This window comes from Elephantulus edwardii, unplaced genomic scaffold (assembly GCF_000299155.1).
Source record: "Elephantulus edwardii isolate Elephantulus edwardi_28Jun2011 unplaced genomic scaffold, EleEdw1.0 scaffold00048, whole genome shotgun sequence".
NCBI lineage: Eukaryota > Metazoa > Chordata > Mammalia > Macroscelidea > Macroscelididae > Elephantulus > Elephantulus edwardii.
In genome coordinates, this window is record NW_006399798.1 from 6,512,095 (window position 1) to 6,522,820 (window position 10,726).

Genomic DNA, 10,726 nt, shown 5'->3' on the forward strand with positions numbered 1-10,726 from the left:
GAGCCGGGTGCCCGGCCTGGGGCTGGGGGCGCCCGGGGCGCGCGTCGGGGTGCCGAGGGGACCATGTGGTTCGGAGAAGTTGGAGGCGGGCGCGGAGCCGCTCGGCGGGCTTGAACTTTTCCACGCGGCTGTTTCGCGGGAGGACGCGCCGGGCGCCCGGGCCGGGGGTCCGCGGCCCGTGGGGAGCCCCGCTTCCGGCCCGGGGGTGGTCGGGGGGTGCGCGCGGCGCTCCCCTGCTCGGGGCTCGGGGACTTGGAGGCCGGGCCCACCCAGGGACCCGAGGTCGAACCGAGTCTGACCCCGCGTCCGACCCACTGACAACAAAGGGGAGGGGAAGGGGCCGACTCCGCGGAAAAGCAACAAAAACGGCGGAGAGGTGGGCGAGTGTCCGCGGGGCGAGGCTGCGCGGAAACGGAGTTTGCTAACTTTGCACCAGAGACGGGCAGTGCGTTTGCAGTGCAAGCCCTACATTTCTATTTTTTTGATCCTTTAAATTCATCATTTGTTCTTAATGCATTTTTAAAATAGGGCGCTTGCCTTTTTTTTTTTTTTTTAGGTTGAGTTTTTGTGTGTGGGTTGTTGTTGTTGTTTTATTTTTTGTTTGTTGGATTTTTTGTTTTGTTTTGTTTTGTTTTGTTTTTAGGGGAAAGATTTGTCCTAGGGGTGATTAAAGGCATTTGAGGAAAATTTGCCTTTGAGAGAAGATCACAGGTTGGGAGGGACCCTCTCTAACTGTGACACACACAGACACACGTGTCTGTGACAGCTATTCTTGAGGTTGCTCCAGGAATCTCCGCTTTCAGTTTGATTTCAGGGACTGAACACAGCCGTGTGCTGCTGTGTTGCACAGGATGAGAAACCTGTTGATTTCAGAAGCAGCTTTTCATTCCTGCTGCATTAAAAATGGCTTGTTTTTCGCATCTTTCAAATGATACCTTTTTCTTCTTCTTCAACAGGAAGGAGTCAAGACTGAGAACAACGATCATATTAATTTGAAGGTAGCGGGGCAGGATGGTTCTGTGGTGCAGTTTAAGATTAAGAGGCATACCCCGCTTAGTAAGCTAATGAAAGCTTATTGTGAACGACAGGTGAGGAAATGAACTGATGCATGCACTTTGATGGAATAAAACTATTAAGGAAAAAAAAAGACTTGTATTTTTCAGAGTAGAAACCGGACTAGGGTAGTTAGCTACTGTCTCTTCTAAGAGGAATATGAGCTTGATAGCATTTTTGTCATAACACACTATACTGATGGCTTGTGAAACCCTAAGCTATGGTTATGGTGCTAGTCATCTGTCACCTAGTTGTAACCCACTCATAGCTGACCCACCAGCAGATTTTTAGAGGCTGTAAATCACAAGTGAGCAACTCTAGATTCAACTAGAAAGCTGATGGATTCGAACCACTTGCCTTTGGGTTGTTGGTATAACACTTTATCACTAGACTACCATGGATCAAATTAGATTCTCAACCCTTGGGGGAGGGTGTTCGTTCCCCCCTTTGAACTATAATTGATAATTGTACTTTTATAAAAAAGTTGGTAACGATATTTTAGGATGTTGTGGGGGTTTTTTAATACATTGGCAATTTATGATAAAATAGAGATTTTTTTCTTAGCATTTTAGCCAATGTTGAAATAAATAAATTGAGCTTAAGGATGTTGCAAGTTGTGTAAAGAATGCAAGTCTTAGTGTTTTACTGTTTTATACTAATATTAGTGATCAGGAAACTCCACTGATCAGGAAGGTTCACCTGTTTTTATTTAAACTGATGCTAGGTGATAAAAACATACTTTTATTAAGGTTCACCTGTTTTTATTTAAACTGATGCTAGGTGATAAAGACATACTTTTATTAAGATATATCTCTCTTTGGTGAAGCCGACAGACGATAAATGCAACTTTGAAGATTAACTTTTGCAGGTATTGCAAAAACTGGTTCCCACCCCAGAAAATCTAAGAATAACATGGTTGAAGTATATTTTCTACTTTACAGTGAATGTGCAATGTGTAATATAGGAAAATCGATTTATTAATTTAATGAAAGTTATCTTCAGTGTGAGTTCTAAAAATGGGATTGATAAGTTGGGTATCCTCTGAGAAACAGTGAAGACCTTGACATTATAAATATTTAAAACTTTTATGACTTCATTTATTTATAATGCATGTAATTTTTCATAAGTTAAGACTTTCTTAGAGTTTGGATTTTTAATACACTCTTAAAGAAATTATGTAAAATCTTAAGAATGAATACATTTGTACCATTGTTGATGTAGAATTTGCTCACTGTTATCTTCATATCTCAGCGCTTAGTGCCAGTTCAGATTATAGGATGATTTTTTAGAAAGATAATTGTTTAGCAGACTTTGTAGAGAAATTTAATACAAACTAGAAACTCATACTTAGATTGTTGGTTTTGATTAATATTCCCTGAATGTTTGTTTTCTGTTACTATTATGTCTTTTAAGTGGTCGGGTTTTCTAGAATTTTAGAAGAAATTTCAAACTTTTAAATATTTTGTTATAGTGAATGGCTATTTATATCTTGAGTTTTCTTGTATTTAAAGTTGGGATTATAAATGATTAATAATTTTAAAGTTCTGTTGGTAAGGCGTTGGGCTCCCAACCTAAAGGCATGTAGTTCAAATCCACCAGCTACTCCTCTTGAGATAGACGGACAGTCTCCTCCCATGTAATTTACTACTTCTGAAAGAAAACTCGAAGGAGCTCAGCTGTGAGTCAGTTCTGACTCTACATGGCAATGACAAAATAGTTTGTAAAGGAACTCTGGTGGCAATATCCTTAGGAATTAACACTGTTAACCCACAAGTGACACCTTTTGTGGTTCGAATCTCCCTGTAGCTTCAAGGGAGACAAAGATCAGTAGTCTTCGATGCAATTTACAGCCTCCAAAAACTTGATGGCATTGAGTTAGTTAATAACTTGTTCGTGCTAGTTTCAGTTTGTACAAGAAAAGCATTGGTTGTCTGTGAAATATGTGATTGCATTCTGCTACTAATCTATTAAATGTGTAAATAATCATTGAAAGATGTGATTCAGAAAGATCAAACTGGGTGTGTATATATTTTCTTCCCCACCCAAAAGAGATTTTTAAGTCACGTAATTGTGATTCCCTAGGAGTTCTGGTTTTGGTTTTTGTTAATCTGTCTTTAAGAGTGGTAAAAGTTATTTTGTGCAAAACTTAGTTTCAGTTGTAGTCAACCTGACGATACTTAACGACTGCTAAATGAAACTATTGCTTTGTACATCATTCTTTATCAAGGTGCTGTGTGAAGTAACCTGGGTTTGCTGTGATGCTGAACCTTGTGCCATTGGGGTATCAAATACCAGACTAGTTTCCCAATGTGGACAGTGTCTGATGGGGCTCCCATTTGTAAAACAGGTTTGGAAGCAGGAGTGGCATCCACTTCCTAAACCACATGCCTCTGGAAACGATGAACTTGGAGATAGTTATGGAAAGGCATTAGGTCTTTTGTCCATAAGTCACTATGAGTCTTGCTTTATCACTCGACCGCAGTCAACACAACAAAAGTCATTTACATAGCTAAAGCTCTTTTGACATTTGAAAATCTTTAGCCAGGATTCCCAATCAAGATTAACTGCTCAAATTTACTTTCTAATGAATTCACTTAACATATCTATGGATTTCCAGTGGGTATTTGTTTTCTTTTCATTCATTGTTTTGTCAGTCACCTGCCCCCGCCTTGCTTCCAGCAAGTATTTAAGGATCTCAATAGAAGGTACAAAAGAGGACACCTGATTTCTTCCTTCCCAAGAATCCACTTTTCCTCTGACATCCCTGCTGATAAATAACATCACGCTGCATCTAGTTTCTGGGGTCACGCTAGTCACCCTCGATGCATCCTCTCTAACTCACCAGATCCATCCTTTCACTTTGTTTTGTACATTTCTTACTCCCTAACTACTTTTGTCTGTTTTTCCAGAAAATGCAAACTTAACTGAGTAGACAGATTTGTTGACTGTCGTGTCTCAGCACCTAGACCAGTCCAGGGAACACACAAATGTGTTCAATAAATAGTTGCATACCTCCACAGGTGGGTGGTGGTTGTGTACTGTGGTTGCATCAGAACCAATCCATAGGTGATCCTCAAGTTTTCAGAAGTAGTAAATATAGCAAGCCGAGAGATTGCCCATCTTTGTCCCTTGGAGCCGCTGGTGGATTCCAACCCTGTGCTTTTGGGAGTGTAGTGCAGCTTCTTACCACTAGGCCGCCAGAGCTCCCTCCAGAAGTTGGTTGGTGAATGTTTTTTTACTCACATGCAGAATAGTATTTATGTGACTGCTTTGTGCTAGTCGCAAAGCCTTCCGAGCATACTATTCCATTCTAGTGTGGTGGATTTCACTCTAGATTGTTTTGTGGAATGTCAGGTGGTTTCATAGAAGGTTACAGGTTTAGTTCAACTCTTTTGTGAATAAAGAAACCTGAAAGAAGAACTTTGTACAACTTTCCCAGGGCAGAGCTCAGAGATGAAATTTATAACATTTGTTTGAATTAGAGTAAATTCACTGTTTGAGTATACATCACTTATGGTACTTAAAGACTAGCTTCCAGGATTTTAGGCTTTAGAATGCTAGAAAATTCAGGAGTTAAGCTTTAGTTTGAAGGGGGTTTAATAAAAAGGTAAAAGATTGCATTATCTAAAAAACAAATTGTAATTGTGTGGTAACTTAATTGAAGGGCTTTCATAAAACAACATAGTTTTTTTAATCATGCATTTTTTTATTATTTTTTGTGTGATATTTCAAAATAAAAGATAACTAAGAGGACTTAAAATTTCCCCAGTTAGGTAAATAGTCGTCATCTGAGGAAGTACTAGTCAGAAGGTGGTATGGCAATTACTACAATTTTACAGGAAAGCAATTTACTCTCCATGTTAAAGACAGATTGAATCCCTGTTAAAATAAGGGGGTGGGTAACAAGTGTGATAAAATATTTGTTGGAAACTTCACTTTTTAAAAAAAAAATTTTTTTTTTGCCTTAAGAACTCATTTTGATTTGCTATTAAATACAGCTGAAACCTGTAGTTTGTGATATGATTATGTACACAGGTTCACAGCATAACTCCGAAAGTGTTTTCCTCCATTTGATAATACTTACCAATGTCAATACTGCTCAAGAAATCTAGATCCCCAGAGGGGGGGATGTATAAGTATCTTTTTTATTTGGCTACTTTCCTGTTTCTTCCCACTTAACCCCTTAAAATTTTATGTGTTGCTATTTCTGTTCTGAGAATAAAAGAAAATGAAGCTGTTTAGGTGGATGTTGCTTTTCATCTATTTTGTATTTATTGGACATCTTTCTGGGGCAGAGGAAACCGTGCAACAGAGACCATCAAACGAGGCGCTTAGTTTGTAGTATTGGGATGTGTTCTCCATTGGAATGGACTCATAGCTGACCCTCCAGTGGGTTTTCAGAGGCAGTAAAACAATCTAGAGAAGATTGCCATCTTTCCGTTGTGGAGCAGCTGGTAACAGGTCTGAACTGCTTGCCTTTGGATGGGCAGGAACTGGGCCATGGGAACTCCGGAGTTTGTAGTGCATTTTAGAAATTCACAATTTTGCCTAAGTACTAAGAAGGAAATAAGTGCTACTTTTGTGCTGTTCCAGAAATTCCTGGCTGAATTGTGATCTTAGGAAGGTTTTAGAACATTAAAGCTCTGTGGTCTGTCTGCTCAGCGAAAACCCTTGGGGATGACCCCAGTGGATCTCAGCAAAAACTTGCCACACATTGTGCTGGGTGTGAGGTGTGGTAGTCAATCTTTATACCTTTTTAGATGACTGTTTTTTATTAAAACAGAATCCCTCCCCATGTTCATTGAGAGGTACTGGGTATGTGCATCTCTCATTATAATTTCATTTCCGGATGTCATAGCTCTTTTAAGTTCAGTATTTACCTTAATAGTGTGAGTTGAGAGTAGGTAAGATTTCAAAAACAGGCTTTATTTGAAAGACATTTTTGACTAAACATAATTTATTCTATATAGGATTCTTATTGTTTATGTTCTTCCTTTAAAAACTGTAGGGTTTGTCAATGAGGCAGATCAGATTCCGATTTGACGGACAGCCAATCAATGAATCAGATACACCTGCACAGGTAAGTAAAAATACCAAATAGAAAAATCTGATTTAAAAAAAATTTTTTATTTTTAAAATGGCTTCATTTAAGAATCTGTAAACTATATTGAATATAGCTACTTATCAGCATACTTTATAATGTTTAAAATATAGCTGTATAAAATAAGGTTAACAGGAAAATACACTACCATTTTGAAAATAGATGAGTTAGTAAATTTTTTGTTTACTGGTATAGTTTGGAGTAAATAATTAAAACTTGTCTGTTTTCCTCTCGATAAAGTTTTTGTTGCTATATTCCTTTACCAAACCCAAGTTAATCAGTCGATTTAACCTTTTTTGTCCCTGTATGCTGAAATAGAAACAACTGTGGCTTGAAGCAAATCTCTTGGTATCTTAATTTAACCAAGAGGGTGCGGGTAATAGACTTTTCTATACTTGTTTCTATAAAAGATGACATTCTTTGATCTCTTAATATCTTCACACACCACTTCACTTCTGTTGTTTTGGGATGACTGGATGGGGCTTCCTCCTCTGGCAGAAGCTCCTTGTCTTTTCACCCTCAAGCTTTCCAGTCTTGGAGGAAAGTTTAGACAGAAGAATTGAAATTAGAGTCCTTCAGTTTTGAATTTCTGTTTTTATCATTTGACAAGTCAAAATGAGTGAGTGTTGTATTAATTATCTGCAGTGATTCTGGATGTCTGAGTTCTCCTTTAAGAACAAGTTTTTCCAAGACATTTCCATTGGTGTTTTTGTCTTGAAGAAGCATTTGTTAGATGTAGCCACAAGGAGGAGCTAAATTCTCTTGGTAAAAGAAAATGACTCTTTCATCATCCTTTGAAGACAGTTTGAGTATAAAATTTAGCATTCCAAAAAAAAAAATTAGCATTCCAGTAGTTTTAGTAGATATGGTCACTTGTTTCTGTAGTTTCAGAAGTACTGAATAAAAAATAATTTCTTAATTATTTAAAATTATCTAAAATCGCAGATAAGTTATTACAATGCTAATTCAATTGAGTTGCCATATAGGCCTAAACATTTCTACCATCAGAGTAGTTGTGTTTTATGTTATGAACGAACTATAAGCATAAATTGTGAACCAGGTTCCAAATTTTTGGAAATTTTTATCTTTAAGAATAAAGCACCCGCAACAGTGAATGAACGGAAATCCAAAATCTCTGTAAATGTTCATTAAAAAGATAAAGTACCCATATTCCCAACTTTTTTGTCTAGGTAACATGGTTCCTGCATATATGCAAGGGTGTGTTAATTTACTAGAGATTTTATATATATATATATACACACACACACTTAAAAAAACACAGATATAATAATAAGTTTAATTTCTATTTTAGCCTGCTAACATTACGGATAATTCCACTTCGCACATGTAATTTACACCTGCATAATATTTCTTGTGTTGGGTGCACTATGGTTTATTTCTTTGTGGGTTTTTTTCCCTCTCTTTAGTAGGTTCTTTCTAATCTTGTTTTAATTTAACATATTGCCTCACACTTTTAAATTGACGAATATGCTTAGAAACATATTTTTTATGGCTATAGCCGTTATTTGCAGCAGCGTGTTAAATAATACTGCAATGAAATAGATTATGTATGCACATCATTTCTTTTTAGGAACTAAGTTTAAAGTGACCTAATTTAATCATGGACGCATATACTCTAACACAGGTTTCTAAAAGGAGGGTAAGTGAAGAGTTAAACTCAGTCTGATAAGAGAGTTCTAAAATACTGAAATTCTGGTATTTGTACTGAACTTGCACCTGTTTCTCAGGATACTTAAAGTGAAAATTGTCTATTTTCTGATGTAAATTTGTTTCCCTTTTGTTTCCCTTCCCCCCCGCCTTGTCATGCTAGTTGGAAATGGAGGATGAAGATACAATTGATGTGTTCCAGCAGCAGACAGGAGGTGTCTTCTAAAATAAGCACAGAGGAGCCTGCTGTTTTACTCCAGAACTCTGTTCCTGCAGACCAAGAATACCTTCTCAATTAGAAAACCACAATTGGGTTCCAGCACATCCTGACTACTACAGCCTAGTTTCTCTCTTCTTTCATTTCCCCCTCCCTATTCTTTTATTGTACATAAAGTAACTGGTGCATGTGCACATGCATATTGCAGGTTTGTTTTGTTTGTTTTTTTTTATAAACTAAATGGCCAATGGTATGTTTTGATCAACATCTAGTGGAGATGGGATGGGGAAAAATACTGGTTCTGTGAAAATACCCCCTTTCTCCCTAAGTGGCATGCTCATTCAGCTCTTATCTTTATATTCCAATAAGTTATTTTGTTCTCACTGTTTAACAAAAAACGACATAAAAAAATAATCCTTACATACCTTGTTTGATTGGAGAATTTTAATGTTTTTCATTTATCATTGTAAAACCAAGGACAATTTTATAACTTTTTTGTACGTAGCTGTTACATGTAGGGCAATCTGTCTTTAAGTAGGGGTCAATTACTCTAAAAAAATGAATCCTAGATAGTTTTCCCTTCAAGTCAAGCGTCTTGTTGTTTAAATAAACTTCTTGTTTAAAATGAGCTGTTTTCATTATTCTGAAGAATGATACAGAAAGATGAAGCTTAGAGAAAACACGGTAATGAATAAACCTACTAGATACAATGTTTTAAGGGTGAAATCAAGCCACACAAATCTGATGCAAAACAGAATAACAAAGTTATATAAATAATGAGCATCAGAACTTTCAGCAGCTTCTTTGTTCAGAAAGCTTAGGTACGTTCAGTTCTACTTGCAACTTTACTGCTCCAAAAAATTGGGTCATAATGTGGATTTCATCCCATATATCTCTGTAATCATCACCTGAGGCTGAGTTACACACGCAGCGGAGGATAAGTTTGGGTTTTTGCCCACTCAGCTGACAAATCCTTGAAGCATCCTGACCTGCAGTTTCTCTGAGCAGTAAATCACTCCCTAACCCGAAAGAAAGAGTGTTTATTCCTTATTTGGAGGAGCCCTGGTATAGTATAGTGGTTATAGCATATACCTGCTAACTAGAAGTTTGATTAAACCTATGGAGAAAGATGACGGTCTACTTCTGTGAAGATTTGTGGCTTTGGACATCATGAGGGGCAGTTCTCCCGTTAAATAGGATCACTGAGTCAGAATCCACTCTGGCGGTGCTTGGTCTTTGAGAATGTTGAGAGTCCAACTTCATCTAATACATACTAATTTTTGATAGTCTTGAACTTTGCAAAGTACTGTGGTTTAAAATTAAGATCTATGGGGGGAAAGAATTCTGTCAACAAAATAGACCAAAGAGGAACCTCTCGAGGGCAGACCTAATTTTTCTTTTGGCAGTCCATGGTAAACTTGGTACTCTTCTTTAAGAGCACACTCAAAAGACTGGTGATTGTTTTATCATCCTTAGACATTGTTCTAATAAGAGCTAGTAACTGAGATCTGGATCAGGCACACTTCAGTTTCTAGACTGATACTTGCTCTTTAGCACTCTGGAGAAGTCTGGGAGCAGGTGACTCCCAGGGCAACTCTTGATTTTTGTGGATCTGAGCAAGATGAAGTAATTTAAAGCCTCAAATCTTTTTCTCTATGTAGCATGGTAGTGCCTTTTGGCCTGGTGGTGAGGATCTTTGTTTTCTTGATGTATGTACTTGACCCTCTGTAGCAGTGGTGATAAAATTGGTTCTAGAGATCTGAAGCCTATTAAATAGTCTATAATGCTGATTCTCTGGGAGCTAAACTGGTCCACATACTTAAACAAGTACCCTCCTGATTTTTGTCAGCACAAATGGGTTGGGTTTTTTTAAAGCCAGATCTGCCCCCTCTTCAACAGTTGAACAGGGATGTAGTGTGTGTGTGTGAAAAAATCTTGAACAAACTCCATTTGTAGTTATGTAGATGGGAAGGGAGCTGTGGTGGCTGAGTCCATAGAGACTGAACTGTTGACTGCAGACCATGCCCTGTGGCTGGCTGAATCCAGCAGTAGCTCTGTGGAAGAAAGATCAGAGGCCCTCTCCTCCTGAAACCCCCCCGGAGGGTAGCTAGGAGTTAGTTTTTTTACCAACCTGACTTTACAATTCTGTCCTGATCCTTTAAGATGTGCATAACCTATCCCTAAGAATTCTTACTGTAAAGAGATCAGATAAGTATGTTTGTCCTGCTTGTTATTCTCAAACTCACTGGTGGATTCTGGTGCAGAATGATCTTCCCTAAATTTCCAAGACTAAATCTTTTAACAGGAGACTCCAAGCCACTGGGGGATTCGAACTGCCTGCCAGCAATGTAGCCTTTTTGTTAGCAGTGTAACATGCAACAGACAGGCTACCAGAGCTGCTTTTTGCTGTATGTATGACTGTGTGCCATTGAGTCAGAACTGATACATAGCTGACCTGGTGGATTTTTTGGAGTCAGTAAATCAAAACAAAGAAATTGGCTCCTGCAGAGCAGCCAGTGGATTTGAACATGTGCCTTCTAGGTATTATGTAATGGAATCAGTTGGTGATCTAAAAGGATTGAATGTCTCAGATCATTTTACTCAATGGGTCTTGGGACCTTGTGTAGCCAATCTAAGCCAGAAGAATTTAACAATATCAGAACTTGGGCTTTTGTTTGTTGGGTAAA

The 10,726-nt window shown here is 38.1% G+C and overlaps 1 protein-coding gene across 2 annotated transcripts in view; it reads left to right on the forward strand.

Annotated features, from left to right (window-relative positions):
* The window catches only part of SUMO2 (small ubiquitin-like modifier 2), a 9,270-nt gene extending 603 nt beyond the window's left edge, over positions 1-8,667 (forward strand). The window contains exons 2-4 of one of the 2 annotated variants that reach the window (XM_006886217.1): positions 957-1,088; positions 6,062-6,133; positions 7,986-8,667. In XM_006886217.1, the coding sequence (XP_006886279.1) occupies positions 957-1,088; positions 6,062-6,133; positions 7,986-8,048 (267 nt within the window). In that variant the 3' untranslated portion in view covers positions 8,049-8,667. The remainder of the gene's footprint in view (positions 1-956; positions 1,089-6,061; positions 6,134-7,985) is intronic. The other variant, XM_006886218.1, reaches the window with a different exon arrangement.
* The last annotated feature ends 2,059 nt before the right edge of the window (positions 8,668-10,726 follow it).